Source organism: Dryobates pubescens, chromosome 15, assembly GCF_014839835.1.
Source record: "Dryobates pubescens isolate bDryPub1 chromosome 15, bDryPub1.pri, whole genome shotgun sequence".
Lineage (NCBI taxonomy): Eukaryota > Metazoa > Chordata > Aves > Piciformes > Picidae > Dryobates > Dryobates pubescens.
The window spans coordinates 14,503,988-14,522,736 of NC_071626.1; the positions used below are offsets into that span (position 1 = coordinate 14,503,988).

Consider the following 18,749-nt stretch of genomic DNA (forward strand, 5'->3'; position numbering starts at 1 on the left):
TCTGCCCCTGGGGAGAACCTTGCTGTTAAAAAAAAGGCCATGATGTAATCTGACACTTTCAAAACAGCGCATCAAATACTTTCTTCAGGGAGAGCTAAGTAGAAATCTTTATCCTGCCCATTTTCAGGGTATAGGCAAAATGCCTTATGCCAGAGCTATTCAACCCAGCATCTTGCATTAGAAAGGCTTATTTTAGAACTGTTTTGTCCAGGATATCCTTCTGATGACTTGGCATGGATTTGTACAACAGCTGGTCTCTATGCAACATCAGAGAATCCATTTTTCCCCACTGTCTTCACCAACCCTTCCTTCCCCCCACCTTGCTGCTTCTATAGCATCACTGTCTCCTATCCAGCATCAGAAGGGCAGATCATGGTCTTCCAAAACCTAGGTTGCCCAGGTACTGTTTCACACAGAGAGAGAAGAGGATTACACCAGAGATCTGAGGCACAGCTTGTGTCACACTCTGTTCCTGCATAGAGAATATTTGCCTCAGCATCCAACCCTCACTTCTGGAAAAAACATGGGTCCAAGGAGCTGCATACACATCAATATGTATCTAAGACACCTTATCAATGAAGAGTGATGCAGTCTTTTGCTTGAAAGTGATCTTTAAGTCCCTTGTCATAACATCTCCATGAGAGAAATGCTTCTTTTTCTAAATTCTACTGTTGCAACTTTTGGGGTTTTTTTTTAATACAATGTTGTTAGTTAGAACCTTAAGATATAAGTATCCTTGGAAGAGACAGGAAAAAAAAATCAACTAGCAAGAGCTATACCCAGAAACATCCTCAAAGATTTGGAGGATTTGAAAAGTGTAGGAATGGAAGGGTAGAGTTGTCTTAACTTATGTACATGAATTAGATCAGTGAAAAGGACCAAGTACTTTCAATGCAGAGAACACTGCAAAGCATAGTGAAAAAAGTAAAGGTAAAAAGTAAAGGTAAAAAGTAAAGGTAAAAAGTAAAGGTAAAAAGTAAAGGTAAAAAGTAAAGGTAAAAAGTAAAGGTAAAAAGTAAAGGTAAAAAGTAAAGGTAAAAAGTAAAGGTAAAAAGTAAAGGTAAAAAGTAAAGGTAAAAAGTAAAGGTAAAAAGTAAAGGTAAAAAGTAAAGGTAAAAAGTAAAGGTAAAAAGTAAAGGTAAAAAGTAAAGGTAAAAAGTAAAGGTAAAAAGTAAAGGTAAAAAGTAAAGGTAAAAAGTAAAGGTAAAAAGTAAAGGTAAAAAGTAAAGGTAAAAAGTAAAGGTAAAAAGTAAAGGTAAAAAGTAAAGGTAAAAAGTAAAGGTAAAAAGTAAAGGTAAAAAGTAAAGGTAAAAAGTAAAGGTAAAAAGTAAAGGTAAAAAGTAAAGGTAAAAAGTAAAGGTAAAAAGTAAAGGTAAAAAGTAAAGGTAAAAAGTAAAGGTAAAAAGTAAAGGTAAAAAGTAAAGGTAAAAAGTAAAGGTAAAAAGTAAAGGTAAAAAGTAAAGGTAAAAAGTAAAGGTAAAAAGTAAAGGTAAAAAGTAAAGGTAAAAAGTAAAGGTAAAAAGTAAAGGTAAAAAGTAAAGGTAAAAAGTAAAGGTAAAAAGTAAAGGTAAAAAGTAAAGGTAAAAAGTAAAGGTAAAAAGTAAAGGTAAAAAGTAAAGGTAAAAAGTAAAGGTAAAAAGTAAAGGTAAAAAGTAAAGGTAAAAAGTAAAGGTAAAAAGTAAAGGTAAAAAGTAAAGGTAAAAAGTAAAGGTAAAAAGTAAAGGTAAAAAGTAAAGGTAAAAAGTAAAGGTAAAAAGTAAAGGTAAAAAGTAAAGGTAAAAAGTAAAGGTAAAAAGTAAAGGTAAAAAGTAATAAATACTGCTCCCTAAAACATCAGTTACAAAACCTAAGAATCCATAGAAAGAACACATTTAAAAATTTTCAAACTTGTGATTTTTAACTTGCATCAAATTTGGCTGCAACAGAATACAACCAGCCAGAACCTGAATTCATTATAATCAGCTGCTGACTACCTACCTACCTACCTACCTACCTAACTAAATTAGAAAGACCCAGAGACCTGAAATTTCTCAGGGGTCGTGTGGTCTGGATGTTTGGTGTAGATGTTTTTCTAGAAAAGGTGTTTGTTCAACCTCCTTCCATCCCTTTGCTCCAGTGACTAACACACCGATGCTTTACAGCGCCATTTTGTTGTCAATTAAAGTGTGTCATAAAAGGATTTGCGATTTCCCTTTAATCACAGTTATGGTAAAAACACCAGTATTACTGGAGTTTGGTAGCTGATGTTCTTTGAAAGTAAAAGCAACAGAACTCATGGGACAGAATGAATATAGCTATGTGTATACATGCACACACACACACTTGATATTGCACCTGCCATGGTTGAAGACAGTTTTAGTAAGAGAATACATATATAGACCCTGTGACCTGCTAAAACATTCCTGACTTACTCAGTTTTGTAATCTTGTGAATGGTCATCTTTTTGAAAGGATGGGGTTTTTAATGTACTGAACACATGAACCTCAAGGAATTCTGCTATTCCTACATCTCCTCCTAATCACTACATATATTATGTATTTAATCCATCCAAACATATTTTTTCTCCTCAAGTGCTATTTAAAGGGTACTTTAAAATAAGAAAGCTAATGGCAACGGTACTGAAAACAGCCCATAAGTTACTTCACAGCAGTGGCCCAGGATTGTAAGTACATAAGCAAGGCAAGGTTTGTATGGAGAGGAAGTCTTGCACCCAAACCACAAGCACTGAACATTATTTTCTCACTCTCCAAACATGTCAGTTGGTCCAGCACTTACAACTTCCCTTTACAAACCTCACTCATAGGGTAACTGTGGGAAATCTCTGCTTTCTGTACAAACTGAACTTCTTTAAGTCAAATAGTCTTAATACTGAAAGAACAAAAGGGATCAAGAGAATCAGAGCCTACAATCACTTCATGTAGCCACAGAAGAGGTATGTTATACAATGTTTTTTGCATTTTCCCAAACCATTTCACTAATCCCTCTTCTCTGAGCTGCTGCAAGAGCCTGGGGAGAAAGAGATCATTCAGATGCCACGTCCCATTTAATGCTTGGTCTCCCTCCTAAAGCTATGGCAATTCAGTATCATTTCTGGTGCCCAGTTCTACGACTGGCACAGTTGTCCAGCAGTCTTTGGAACATGATAAACTCGTTTTGCAGTAGCACGCTGCACAGCTCACAATCAACCAGGGCTGAATATAGACAGCCTTAGAAGGGTTCCTCTCAATGCTAACCTCATCTGAGCTACCTTGTTCTGACATCACTTTTAAGACAGTTGGCATGGTAAATACTCTCTTTGAATGCTTTTCCTCTTCAATAGGCACAACTTGGTGTGAACACAGAGCTTAGTTGCCTCTTGAGTAGAGCCACTTAAACCACATGGGAAGAGCTCTGTTCCATAATCATCACATGATGGAACTGAAAACAAGTTCTACAAGGGCTGGTCAAGCACAGAGAAATCCTTACTGGGCCTGACCCATAATGGATCTTTTCAAAGACTTTCTGTAAAAAAGTAAAACCTCTATTGCTATAAACCAACAACATGAAAATGAAGAACACGATTCAGCATCTTTTCCAAATAAACACTGCCCTGAAAAAGCTACACAGTTAAAACTCATTTCCACAGCCCAGATCCTGTTTCAGATGATCAGAGTAGCAGTTTCTACAGTTTTGTTGCCTTTTAGTTTTACTGGAGCAAAAAAGCCATCTTGCACCTTTATGACATGCCACCAAGGTGTGATTCAAGGGCAAATGTTTTATCTAAAAAAAAAAAAAAAAAATCACATTCTCCAAGTATGGATGAGAACTTTACTCACAGTCATTGCAGAAAACAAAGCATTTCTTAGGAGGAAAAACTTTGGGGCAAAGCATCACAAACAGGCAGACTTTTTGCATACTGTTCTTTTAGTTGGCTTACATGTTTCAAAGTAGAGACCAAAGCAAATACAGCAGGAGTGGTACAGAGAAATAGATAGATCTATTAAGCCAAACATAATTCTTCCATCACTTGCAGTACTTATTCTAAAGACTGAATATTCTTGGCTTCAGGGAAATCAGATCTTAAGTCTAGACATCGCGAACTGTTCTATTGGTCAGCTGTTAGGTGGAACATTATGAGGTCGAGCAATGACAAACTTCATTCACTGTCTGGATCATCAGCTATTTCTTCTGCAGGTAAAGACCTCAGTCAGTGAATGCTGTAAAAACAAAGGCATTTATAATTCCTAGTTACAGCAGAATGAGTAATAACAACATTCTGGCTTTACAGTTTCGGGCCTCATTAACTTTCGACTTGAGACAGTTGACATCACTTACCAGCAGTAAAAGCATAATTTCAAGGGCTTCCAGAAGAAATACTTCTCTATACAAGGAAAAAAAGATGGTTTTATATAAACCAATACTCAGCATGATTGACTTCATCATATTCATTCTACTACAGAGGTTTCCATCATCAATCCAAAGTTTTCTCCAAACAAAACAAACAAGAAAAGGATCGGTTGAATGTGTTAACCAACAAGCCACCACCACAACAGTTTCACAACTTAAGCAGGTCACAACAAACCACTAGAGGAGATGCTGAACTTCACTAAATGTACATAAAACCAAGTTTGTAGGCACTTCACAGGGTGTACTCTACCTCAAACAGTAGAATACTGTTGATTAAAAGGAAAAAAAAAATAACACAACCACAAAACAAATAAACACACACACACCCCCCAACTAAAACCACATACAAAACAAATCCAAGGACTTTAGTCTTCAGATACCAAGGAGGGCATATTGCCCATTCCCTGACTTTAGAAATTCTTTTGCTGTACTTGGTAGCCCTGAAATCTTTAAAATCCATCTGTCCATTCGGATTCAGGCAAGTATTTCCCCATCCTCCTCAAAAAGAGCAATAGAGAACCAGAAACTGATTTGTAAAGGAAGCACAGTTCCAGCTGCTAAAGGCTATCCATCAGGATTTAAAGCAGAACTTGACAATATTTCACGTTTGCCAGTATATCACCCTACCTATTAACCACCAAAGAGCAGTCACAGAGAAAAGCTACTGCAAAACCAGAAGGATAAAGAGTAAAGGTGCTTACATAGGCTTGTATATGGGTACGAAACTTCTATTTGCGGCCCACTGAGTTGCTCTTTTAAGTCTGTATTTTTATATGAAGATCAGAACATTATTATGAGCATGGATTTCAGTGTGACAAATCCAGAGGAGTCTGTATGACAGAAAGGTGTATGCTGTAGCATTGTTCTTCAATCACAGTGATCAAGACTTTTTAAAAATGTGTGGTTGCTCCAATAGAGAGCTTTGGCAAATCTTTGGCTAATCAAATTCATAATCAGCTTTAACACATTGAAAAGATGTAAAGTCATGTCAAAATGCATCAGGAACTGATTTCTGAACATATAAATATTTAGACTTCATCCTCTGTACTTCACTAATGATTTTTCCTCATCATTTCTTACTCCATTCAAATGAAATCTGGGGGTGAAACAGAAGTTTCTTCCTCCAAAAATCTACAGTACCATGTTTTAAACTTTTGGCCACAGAACGTACTCGTCTGTTGGGGGGTTTTTAAACTATTTCAGTTTTATATTGAAGCAGTACATGGTTTGATGAGGTCAGCATTCTTGTTACTTGTCTGTAAAGCAGCTGGCACAATGAAGTCCCAGTCCATGAACAGACCTCCTAGTCATTACAGTCAATCATGAACCCTCTGTAAACTAGAAGCCATGCTAAGAAGTAAACTTGAGGATGCTCAAATCAAACATTTCTGCCACCTGGTTCTTCCAATGCCATTGTTGCATCATTTGTCTAAGGCTCTCATGAAATGCCCACCGCTAGAATCCAAACCTGTTTATCACAGCACTGAAGCGGGTAAGTTGCATGGAGTACTATTTGCAGAAGAAAATGCACGACATGAAGTTGGAGTGCAACACAGTAATATTTCTATTACCCCAAAGTAGAGCATCCACAGGCAAACACTGTACTGCCATATGGAGTCAGAATAGGGAGGACTGACAGCTGTAGACCAGACGACATGGTGGGAGAAACCAGCAGAGAAGTCATCCACAATAAGAGCAAGTATGACAATGTACATGGAAAAGTGTGAAAGAGAACTCTCCTCTTCCACAAACTGCACGCACTTAGTAGCAAGAACTGAACATACCATTTGACACCCTTCTTACAGATCTAATATGAGAGATCAGTAACACTCCCACTTCCCTTTTATATCAGAATTCCAAAAGAATATACACATCTTCACAAAAGGCATTTAGTGGCCATGTAATATACTTCCATTGAAATGAGACTTGCACTTTGGAAAATTAACAAATAAAATAATGAGAATATTCCATCTTGCATATCTCCATAAAATTTCTCCTTTCAAATGTGACAAGTAAAGGGCACAGAGATCGGACCTAGAAAAGCATTATTCTTCTCACAATATTCTGTACAATTTTCTGTATTTACACTGAAGCAAATGAGCAGAAGCATGAGGAAATTAAACACTTTATAGAGTGCTAAAATCAAAACATAAGCAATACAATTTTTTAATTTCAGCATTTTTAAAGTACAGAAACTGGAAACTATGAATATCAAATACAAATTTAAACAAAGCCACTTGTCCTTCCCTAGAATAATCAATGTGGACTACTTATAGAAACTTACAAATTCAAAGTAAAATTGAAACAAAATAAATACTGTACATACACTTTCCCTGCCTGCAGGCAAAAGAGGATGGGAAATACTGTTATGAAGTGAAAACAAAACAAAAAAAATTGCTCTTAAAGCTGCAGCATCCCATTTCCCAGCCAAATACTTAACACAGTAGTGCGTTTCTGTAGAAAGGAAGACACACATACACCAACCCCTACCGAGCAGACAAGCGAAGATTTTCAGAGACATTAGAAGGACAGATAGAAATTAGACTATCAGAGTAGAAAAAGGAGAAGAAAAGACAAATGGGCCAGCAAAATGTTACTACAAAACTAGTAAATATAGCCAAGAACTAGCCCCTTTTTTGTGTTTGTTTGTTGTTGTTTTTTAAAGTCAATGTTTTGTTGGTTTTTAAAAGAAAAAAAAGAATTCACCGAAGCATTGGCAGCAATAGACATTTCCCAGCAGAAGTGACAATACATATCAATATAACCTCTTAAAGTGATCCCTTTAGTTCCCTTCCCACAGCATGAAACTCTTATGGCTTAATTTATATTCAAAGTAGAAAAAGTCTTTTTTTTTTTTTTGTCTTTTTGTTGTTTTTTTCCCAAACCAAAATGCAGCCTATGAAGACCATGCATTTCCTTAACAGTGCTACTTACATTTCCCATCCACTGCATGATTTAGCACTCATATACTCCCACAATGAGGGTTACTAGGATGGGGGGTTTTGAAAAAATGGATGTGGCAGCTTTTAATCCTCTTCAACCACAAATAGTAAGGCCCTTGGTTCCATTTCTATTTCTCCTGCAAAAAGAGTAGCTGTGGGCTTCCTCAGCCCCAGAGCTACAAACAGCTTTTAATGGTCTGGAAGTATTTAATGAATGAAAGTCTGTAAAGACACTAGATTTGGGGGTCATGGCGGGAGTGTGAAGGGTTTGGTGGGCATGTGGAGCCTAAATAAGGCGCTAGTTATGGGCTTGCAGTACCAGGTCGTTCTAGCTTCAGTTCTGCTTAGTCTCCACAATTATCAAAAAGGGGGTGGCAAGATTCACATCAGCTCTGACTCCAACATCCTGCAAAAATCTGCAAAATTTACATCTTCATGGCACTGTGAATGAAGGTAGCTTATGCCATATAGCAAACCCTAGGGAAAGCCAAGGCATCTAAAATGCGATCATGACTCTGTGCTCTATTGTGTTTCTGCTGAAGGTTACACAAGCACTTCAATCGTGGAAAGAACAAAACCCCCAAGCTCCCCATGTGATCAGAAAGCAATAATTTTAACTCTCAACATCTAACCCTTTCAAAATTATTTTAAAGAATGGATTTATGTAGAGTATTATAGGTTGCATAGGTAATCTACCTCAGAGGTCAAAAAAGGCTACCTTGTAGCCAAGGTTTATTAGCAAGTATAGTAGGAGAAGAAAAGGGAAAGTTGCTGGAAGAGTCTTTGATATAGTTTCTAGGTGGTCTTTCCATTTTCACATTTTTCTTTTCTTTCCTTTTCTTTCCCCCCCCAATTGCAGAAATGTCAAAACCCAGAGAATGGGAAAACCCCTATAGTTCTGTTTATGAAAAAAAGTTTTAAGTTTTATGCCAAATGCAAGTCCTCTGACTTTCCAAAAAAGATTATCCTTGAAAACAAGTTACCATAACAGGCTTATTTCTCTCTGTTGTCCAGTCAGTGTTCCCTACTCCCTTCCTCTGACACCCCAAGTGAAACAGCAAGGAAAAAACACTAGGGCTTTTTCTCTTCACTACAACAACATAAGGTTCAGTCCATCTACAGAAAGATTGGTGCAGTAGTGTTTTCATCTAGAACACTAGATAAAATACCCCTACATACAATTATACAAAATAAGTGAGGTCACCACATCTTCATAAGCTACCAGGAAAAGATTTTTTTTTCCCCTTTTGTTTTTTGTTTTGGTTGTTGTTGGTTGGTTGGTTCTTTATTTTCTTTTTTTTTAATACTGCTCATCATGGCTATTTCTTCTAAATAACTTGTTTCATGGTGGAACATTAACTTCTCTGGGAAGCATACATATCTGAATACAACGGGAATGAACCTATGGCTGGTGACAGCCCGTGAAGAGACTTACTATATAAATTCATGACAGTGGAGAGCCACTTGGGAGAAAAAAAGGTAGAAAGTAAAGAAAGAATAAACCCAAGAAAAAATAATATGTATGGGTCCAGCCACATCTGTGTTCCAATAGTAAGATACAGATAAATAACGGTCAGAAAAGAGACTTTGTATAAGCCAGTCACACGAACAAGGAAGCATACTCCAGACTATAAAATTCCTTACTCCAGATTCTATTCTGGCATACTTCCATCTCAGATAAGTGTTCTTAAATATATGCCTTTAAGGAAAGGGAGCTCATTCTTCATTCTGCTCTGAATTTGATTGCTGCCCTAAATTGGAATTTTCTATTGTTAAAAAGTGTGCAGCCAGCAAAAAGGAAACAGATCAGTTCGATATGCTAAAGCTAAAAGTTTCCAAAGCGTGGTAGGCATTAATCCATTTGCTCAAGCTTAAGCACAGAGAGTATTTATATGTGCATACAATTTTAACTAATATTGACAACACAGTTTATTTCTTTGACTTACTTTGGTGAGAACATATTAAAGGACAGTTAAAATATTCTCTTTTAACTATTCCCATCTGGAAAACAGAGCACCTGAGAACAGCAAGCACTTAAGAGTCACTATCAGCACCTGTAGAGTACTTCTTAGCTTATCTTCTGCTTTTTAGAGATCCTTTGTTACCTCCATTCCCAAAGGTTTAAACAAGGTAAATTTCTTGCATTAATTAAAAAGAAAATTGTTTTAAAAAGGACTGAAACCATGCTTTTGTGAAGTCATCTTACACAAACAAAAAAAGCTTAAAAAATGCATCTGTATGCACACACATAAAACTAGAAAGCCAAGTCAATACAATGTAAAAGAGGGGCTGCAAAAAACCACTTCTAAGTTATAATTTTCAAGCTCCAGAGGAAGTACAGCTGTGAAAGCTACCTGGCTTATTTGCAGTTGCATTATGTTTTGGTGTTTCTCAATTTAGAAACAGGGTAACACAGTGCTATATAGTTTGGATCAGAAGTCTTCACAAATTGGTAAGGTACTCATAATCTAGCCTAAACAAAAATAACTTTGCACAAATGTTCTGGAAAGTCCAACTACATCAGTTTTCAAATGACAAGAGAAAATAATTCCAGTATAGAATATGGAGGAAGGAAAAACTGGTATGGAAAGTTAAATCAATTCAATGACTTGGACAGCTATGCCTGAGTTTTTTTCCTCTTCGCAACCAAACAAAAACACCTAAGCAACCGACATTGTTGGTTGTCACTAGCATATTAATGTTTGCATTTGGGCTGGACCCTGCAAAATGCCCTTTTTCCAGAATCGAGCCAAAGTATTCCCCCTTTCTGCCTTCATTCCCATTCCCCAAAAGTTAAATATTTAATTTTATATTACAGAAAAATACAGCTTTTAAATCAAAATTATTTACAATAATTCAGAATCAGCATTTGCCATCAGGTCTGTATGAAGCCTGACACAAATGATCATTCTGATACCAGTAAGCTACTTAATGCTTATATATGCACCAGTTAAGACTTTTAATTGGCTGTCTTGCCCATCTTTGAAAGCAATGCACATTCTCCTGCCTTCCTGACTCCAGTAAAATGTGTTTTAATGCATCTTCTATGCTACATTAAGTAATATGCCAAACTTTGAGACTGCAATGTAAATCTCATGAGTTATGTCAGAGTAATTGTTCTGAAGAAACATTTCTCTTAACTGATGTCCCCATTCGTCCAAACAGTTGTATTAGATTTCCCTCCTTTGTACCAACTCTTAATTAACCTGTACAAATACAATTTCAGGGAGTATTTCTTACAGAAGAAAGTCATCACAGACAGATTATCAGGAGGAAAAGTATGCACTCCAATTTGGAGGAAAGGGGTGCCATTTAAAACAAGTTAGCTACTGGACCAGCATAAGACTCTTCTGACTTTAGGAGTCTCTTCTAGTTCATCAAATAAATAAATCTGTATTAAAAGAGGACAGGTCAAAAAATAATCAAGCTGGCAAAGAATACACAACTTGCAAGTCAACAGAAGCCCAGCCAATAGCTTACAAATAGGAGGAAAGTAACAAGATTCCATATGCCTTAACTTAAAAAATAATTAATAATGCATCTCATCCCTATTTAAGACTATAACCTGAATATCAAATTTAGGAGTCCAGACTAATCACAGTTAATGTGGCTCTCCACTGCACCAAACATACATTATCAAAACATTATTAAAAACTTTCACATTCTTAAATCTAAATTAATAACCCCCACAAAAAAAGTCTTCCAAATAAATAGGTTCTTAAAAGGAATTTAAAAGTTGTCAAAATCTATCAGAAATAAATTATTGATAAACCACCTTCATCATCTTCCCCTCGTTAATTAGGTCAGAAACTACCAGCAACAAACGATATTCAAGCCCTGATGAGAGACTCTATCTCACAGTCCACGTCTCTCTGAAGATTTCCCCGTTCCCGTATGGTTATTGCTGAGCAGGTGTGGCACAGTGAAAATGCAGCATTGGGTTGGTTTTTTTGTTTGTTTTTGCTTTTTTTGTTGTTTTTCTCTTTTTTGTCTTTTTTTTTTTGTCCTTTTTTTAAACTTTCTTGGTTTTTTGTTCATCAGGCAGTGTTTTATATGGTACATGCAAGTCTGCTTCAAGCAGAGGAATAACAGCAGCTCCAGGCTCTGTTGACCTCCATACTGGTCTGTGTAGGAAAGACAGCAGTAGTAGAAGTAGCAGCTACATTAAACAAAGAAGCGTGCATGGCCATTCCGGTTCAGCTTCAGGATCTTCCCAAGGCGCTGTTTAGCAGTTGCCATTCCTTTCTTTGGACGTTTGCCTGAAAAATCAAACCAAGCACTTCACTGAGGATTTTCAGCAGAGAATTTTATCATCATAGAACAGACAGGAAACCCAGCTTTCAAGCTGAAGCCGGCAGGATTTTTCACCCCAATCAGTTTGCATTTCAAAACAAAAACTAAAACTATCCCGTTCTTCATTTGTCTGTGTGAGAGCAAACAAACAGGGAATCAGAACAGTAAAAAAAAAAACAACCAAGCAATCCATCATTTTTGAACAGTCCTGCCTCACTGGAGAGGTCCCAGATGACTGGAAGCTGGCCAATGTGATGCCCATCCACAAGAAGAGCCAGAAGGAGGAACCAGGGAATTACAGGTCTGTCAGCCTGACCTCAGTGCCAGGCAAGATTATGGAACAGGTCATCTTGAGTGCAATCACACAGCACTTACAGGATGGCCAAGGGATCAGGCCCAGCCAGGATGGATTTAGGAAGGGCAGATCCTGCCTCACCAACCTGATCATCTCCTATGATCAGGTGACTGCCTGGTGGATGTGGGGAAGGCTATGGATGTGGTCTACCTGGACCTCAGCAAGGCCTTTGACACCATCCCCCCCAGCAAACCCCTGACCAAGCTGTCAGCCTGCGGCTTGGACAGCAGCACTTTGCACTGGGTTAGGAACTGGCTGGAGGGCTGAGCCCAGGGAGTGGGTGCCACATCCAGCTGGCAGCCAGTCACTAGTGGTGTCACCCAAGGATCAGTGTTAGGCCCCATGCTGTTCAGTATCTTTATTGATGATCTGGATGAGGGGATTGAGTCCATCATCAGTAAATTTGCAGATGACACCAAGCTGGGGGCAGGTGTTGATCTGATAGAGGGTAGGAGAGCTCTGCAGAGGGACCTTGACAGGCTGGACAGATGGGCAGAGTCCAACAGCATGAGATTTAACACATCTAAGTGCCAGGTTCTACACATTAGCCACAACAACCCCATGCAGTGCTACAGGCTGGGGTCAGAGTGGCTGGAGAGCAGCCAGGCAGAAAGGGACCTGGGGGTACCGGTTGACAGTAGGCTGAACATGACCCAGCAGTGTAGTTAGGCCACACCTTGAATACTGTGTCCAGTTCTGGGCCCCTCAGTTTAGGAAAGATATTGAGTTGCTGGAACGTGTCCAGAGAAGGGCAACAAAGCTGGGGAGGGGTTTGGAGCACAAGCCCTGTGAGGAGAGGCTGAGGGAGCTGGGGTTGCGTAGCCTGGACAAGAGACAGCTCAGAGGAGACCTTATTGCTGTCTACAACTACCTGAAAGGAGGCTGTAGCCAGGTGGGGGTTGGATTCTTCTCCCAGGCAACCAGCAACAGAACAAGAGGACACAGTCTCAAACTGCAGCAGGGGAGGTTTAGGCTGGATGTTATGAAGAGGTTCTTCACAGAAAGTGTGATTGGTCATTGGAATGGACTGCCCAGGAAGGTGGTGGAGTCACCATCACTGGAAGTGTGCCATGGTTTCGTTGATTAGATGGTGTTGGGTGACAGAATCCAACCTATCTCGAAGCTCTTTTCCAACCTGGTTAATTCTGGTGTGGGTGGTTTTTTCTGTGTTGTGGGTTGGTTGTTTTTTTTTTTTTTGTGGTGGTTTGTTGTTTTTCTTTTTTTTAATGCAATTATTTTCCCTAAACTCTGGCTGCCATTAGCATAAAGTGATTACATTATTTACATATGTTTGCAGTCTAAGGAAGGGCAATGGATGGAGTAGGGGAGAACCTAAACTGAGCTTACTGAATTTTGCTCAAGTAAATTATTCCTTTGAGTAAATGATAGAAAATAAACTAGAAATTAAAAAATAAACCATGTTATCATCACAGAGTTTTCTGAAGTGCCACAGCTTTTAAACCTTTGCTACAATAAACAAAGCTGATTCAGGCTATAGTGATGTTTCTGTTCCTTGTAACAAAATGCATAACAAATACACTTGCAGAAGTGCAACAGTAACTATGAAAGTTTCCTCTGGCCATCCACCCAGTTAGGCCTCTCTTAATTCTATCTCCATACATTCTGTGCCAAAATCTGAGTGTCCACAGCATGCCTATTTTGTATCTTTCCTCAAGGTCTAAGCCTGTCACTTTTGTCCGGTTCTGTGTCTAACAGCTCTTTCCATGTTCACAAGCTCCTATTCCTAGGCCTTTTCCCCCAATTTGGCAAGAGGATAAACATTACCTTTAGTCGCCTGGTTGCTGATGGGGGGTGGATTTGATGCTGGCCTCTTTGTTGGATGAAGTGGTACAGACAAGGATGTTTCACCGTACGGCCTGTCAGGGCTAAGGCTGCCATCACTCAGCCGACATTCTCCTTGACTTAGATTGGAGTCTCGTGTACACTTGCCATGCTGGAAACTCAAGCTGTTGTTGTGGACTATACTTCTGTTTTCCTGAACCTTCTGACTGGCTTCTGATATGCTCTCTTTCTTGATATATTTTTGAGTTTTACTTGTATCCTAGTTTGGAAATGAAGAGAAGAAAAAACAGTCGACGTTAATACCTTCTGGCTACAAGTTATAGTTTAGGAAAAAACTTCCAGTTTTTCTAATTATACTGCCATATCTTTGTTTCACTTCCACTTGTGTCTGACCACTCTATGATCCCATCATTTCTTTGAGCATAGATACCTCCTAACAAGTAAGATATGACACAGTATCTCAGGGCAAGTTTTTCCACAGGCACTTACAGGCAATGATATCGATTAATTACACATACTGGCATACTCCATTTCTCTGCTTTTAGGTTTTAGTTTGCCATCATCAAAACAAACAGAATTCTCTTGATTAAACTGGGCACTACAGCAAGCCATACCATAACCAACAACTACTTAAACAGGCAACTGGTTTTCAACATTCAGCTGAAGGGAGAACAAATGCTAAACTGGGAACTACAAACTGTAAGAAGCATCTAGTAGTTAAGATAACCTTACACACAAAAAAGAAAGCCCACCCTACAAAGCATGCAGTTAAAATACAGCTATTAAATAGCACTGTTATTTTGCAACTTTGTTAGACAAATTTAGAAACACTCAAAAAAAGATCACTGTAAGACACATGACCTTTCATTTATATATTCCTTGATGGATTCCATCTGGACACCAGAAAGCAAAAATATTCCTACATGCCAGCTGTTAAAAGGCTGTTATCAGTTTGGCAGTACCCATTTCCTAAGCAAGTATCTTTACTGTAAGTGCTATCAACAGGCTCCACTCGTTCCGATGCTCTAATTGGGAGTAGCAAGGAATAAGCAATACAGACCTTCCCCAGCTAGACTGAACATAAATTCACACTTATTTCATAAAGTGTGTTTTATTTTTCAAGATACTGTGCTGAGCATCTTAATAGTAGCCACTATGCCAGCAGAGATTGGAAAAGGAAAAAAAAAATAATAATAAACAAACTAAAAGTCAAAACAACAACAATGAAAAAGGCCTATCAAAAATACAACAGCTACCAGAACCAGAAGTATTTGTTATTGGATATGCCCATCCACCGAGCTGCCTGTATAGCTTCAGGATCGCTATTTTTGCTATACAAAAAGGTGTCCAAAATGTTTGAAGTTATTGCTTTACCAGAGGGATAATCCTTGAAGCTTCATTCAGGTGTTGAGCGCAAGCTGAAGTCCCCAAGTCTCCTTCCTCTTCCTTCACAGACCTACCTACAGAGAAGTTAAACAAGCTTAAATTTTAAAATCAATACATTAGGAATAGTAAGTTAATTATACATTTGAATGACTCTAAAATTGGAACAGGAAAGGAAAATACAATATAAAATGTTTCCTAGATAAAAACTAGAAGTTGTCAGAGCTGCTTAGTTCTACACACTAGGTGGGTAGAACAATCTCAAAGAATAAATATACCTAACTGAAAATCCATGTACAAAATGTATTGCTCAAATTCAAAAGCACTGATGCTGAAGATGGCAGACTCCCTTTGTTACACTACAGTCTTCTACCATGGCTTTTTATCGTGAGTTCATACAGACATTTAATTTTCAGGTGTTACTATTGTTCCCAGACACTGATGTGCTATTCAGATACAACACACAGAAGATGTATGCTGACAGGCCTTGTGGGATAAGCGTGCTCGCTAGATTCATCTTTGTCACCCACAGAGTTTGACAAGGAGGTGGTGGAGTCACCATCCCTGGAGGTGTTCAAGAGGGGATTGGACGTGGCACTCGGTGCCATGGTCTAGTAGTCACGAGGTGTTGGGTGACAGGTTGGACTTGATGATCTTTGAAGTCTTTTCCAACCTTGTTGATTCTATGACATACATACAAGGTCTGGATGGAAAGGAATTTTGTCCTAACCATCCATATGGACGTTTATAGAGTTCCTAGAGAACCCAGAGGTTCCCAGAATGTGTAGAGAATAATTTCCTGACACAGCTAGTGATAAAACCAGCTAGGGAAGGTGCCTTGCCAGACCTGCTCTTTGTGACCAGAGAAGGACTTGTTGAAAGCTTTCTTGGGCACAGAGATGACAAAACGGTGGACTTCTCCATTGCCAAAGAAGTAGAGGAGGATCAGGAGAACTGCCACCTGGGACTTCCACCATCAGACTAGCCTGTTTCGGGGACTGGTGGACAGAGTCCCTTGGGAAGCAGTCCTGAGAGTCCAAGGAGTCCAGGAAGGCTGGACACCATTCAAGAAAGAATTCTTAAAGGCACAGGAAGAGGTTGTCCCCACGTGCTGAAATAGGAGTCAGAGAGGAAAAAGGCTGGCCTGGCTAAATAGAGAGGTTCGGTTGCTGTTTAAGGAAAAATGCAGAGTCTATGGTTGTCGGAACAAGGGGCAGGCCACTCTGTAGGACTACCGTGTTGTCATGAGACTATGCAGGGAGAAAATTAGAAGGGCCAAACCCAAGTGAACATTAATAATTCGGCTTCAGCTGTCAAAGAGAACAGGAAATGCTTCTACAAATATCATAGCAACAAAAGGAGGACTAAGGAGAATCTCTGTCCTTTGTTGGATTCAGGGGGGAACATAGTGTTCAAGAATGAAGAAAAGGCTGAGGTACAATATTGAGTGCACCCTCAGTAAGTTTGCAGATCACATTAAATTGGGTGGGAGTGTTGAACTGCTAGAGGGTAGAAGGGCTCTGCAAAGAGATCTGGACAGACTGGATGGATGGGCTGAGGTCAGTTGAATGAGATTTAACAAAGCCAGGTGCTGGGCCCTCACTTGGGTCACACCAACCCCATGCTATGCTACAGGCTTAGGCAGAGTAGCTGGAAAGTTGCCCAGCAGAAAGAGATCTGTGGTTTTTGGCTGCCAGCCAGCTGAATATGAGCCAGCAAACGTGCTCAGGTGGCCAAGAAGGCAAACTACATTCTGGCCTGCATCAGAAACAGTGAGGCCAGCAGGAGTAGGGAAGTGATCACGCCCCTTTACTTCACAGTATCACAGTAACTAAGGTTGGAAGAGACCCCAAGGCACTAGTGAGGCTGCACCTCAAATCCTGTGTTCAGTTTTAAGCTCCTCACTACAAGAAGGACATTGAGTTGCCAGAGCATGTCCAGAGAAGGGCAACAAAGCCTGTGAAAGGCCTAGAGAACAAGTCTTATGAAGAACAACTAAGAGAAGTGAGATTGTTTAGTATGGAGAAGAGACTGGGGGGAGACCTCACTGCTCTCTGCAACTATCTGAAAGTAGGTTGTAGTGAGGTGGGGGTCAGTCTCTCCTCTCTAATATCAAGTGACAGGACAAGAGGAAATGGCCTCAAATTGTCCCAGAGGAGATCCTGGATTGGATAGCAGGAAAAACATCTTTACTGCAAGGGTAGTCAGGCATTCGAGTAATTTGTCCACGGAGGTGGTGTCCCTAGAGATGTTCAAGAAATGTGTGGACACCGTTTAGTAGCCATGGTGGTGTTAGGTCAGTGGCCTGACTTGATGAACTTACAGGTCATTTCCAATCAAAACAATTCTCTGATTCTGTATCTTATATTTGTGGCTAAAACAGTGCTGATAACACAGCAAAGTTGCGACTGTTACTGAACAATGCTTGCACAGCATCACAGCTTCCTCTTTCACAACTTTGGTCCCTTCAATAAGCATGCTAGGAGTACCCAAGAGATTGGCAGGGGGCATAGCCAGGACAGCTGACCTGAATAGGCCAAGGGGATATTCCATACCATGTAAACATCATGGTTGGCAACAAGAACTGGGAATAGAGAAAAAGGCCTTGAGGAAAGGCAGTCTTCCAAGTTTTCCATTGCTCAGAGACTGGCTGGGCATCGGTCTGCTTGCAGAAGATGGTGAGTGATTGCCTTTGCACACCTTGTATTTTTCCCTCTGCTATTACTAAGCTGCCTTTGAGAAGATTCATGAGTTGACATACTTCTGCTCTTTCTATTCTCTGCCCTATCCCACAGGGTGGAGGGAGAGGATAAGCAGCTGTGTGGGTACTTAACTGCTGGCCTGAGTAAACACACTAGTTTAGAAATCTTTATATTACATTCTTCATAAAGTTACAAAGATGGAAAGGCAGTATACTTGTTTGTGTGATGTGCTGTTAGGGTTTGTTGGGTTTGTTTATCTGATTGGTGGGATTTAAAGACATACAGCTTCAATCACTAGAACACAGTCCACGACAATACACTAGGCTTTCCTGATATCCATGTAAACAAAAATCAGCATATTATTAGTTCTCTGAATTGGCACTCTCTTTAGTGGTGGTGGTCTATTTTTTTTTTTTTTCACAACAGCAAAGCTATAATCTTCTTCAATCTTCTTCTCCAGCAAAACATTTTACAACATAATGACTCTTTCTCTCCATTCCAAGAAGTGATTTTGATTCTTTTGAGGGGATTAGTATTAATGTTCTGCTGTCATTCCCAAAATGTATTTAGCAGATGTCTGTGTTCCACAGACATAAAGATTCCACTGCCAAAAAATATATTATCTTTTAGTTCTCCTCTTCAAGATTACAATCTCCTTTAACGTACTGCATTCATAGCAGAATTCAGGAGTAAAGCCAAATATAGCAATATTTAGAAGGTATATTCTGATGACCTCTCAAGAGAAGTCTGTCCCTGGTTTCAGAAGTAACATTTACTTCTTAACAGTATCACAGTATCACCAAGGTTGGAAGAGACCTCGAGGCTCATCAAGTCCAACCTGTCTCCACAGACCTCATGACTAGACCATGGCACCAAATGCCACGT

The 18,749-nt window shown here is 39.3% G+C and overlaps 1 protein-coding gene across 1 annotated transcript in view; it reads right to left on the reverse strand.

Annotated features, from left to right (window-relative positions):
- Nucleotides 1-11,329: 11,329 nt before the first annotated feature.
- Nucleotides 11,330-18,749, reverse strand: part of KDM7A (lysine demethylase 7A) — a 54,372-nt gene continuing 46,952 nt past the window's right edge. The window contains exons 18-20 of the mRNA XM_054167797.1: nt 15,154-15,239; nt 13,762-14,038; nt 11,330-11,587 (exon numbers count right to left, since the gene is read on the reverse strand). Of these exons, the coding sequence (XP_054023772.1) occupies nt 11,493-11,587; nt 13,762-14,038; nt 15,154-15,239 (458 nt within the window). The 3' untranslated portion in view covers nt 11,330-11,492. The remainder of the gene's footprint in view (nt 11,588-13,761; nt 14,039-15,153; nt 15,240-18,749) is intronic.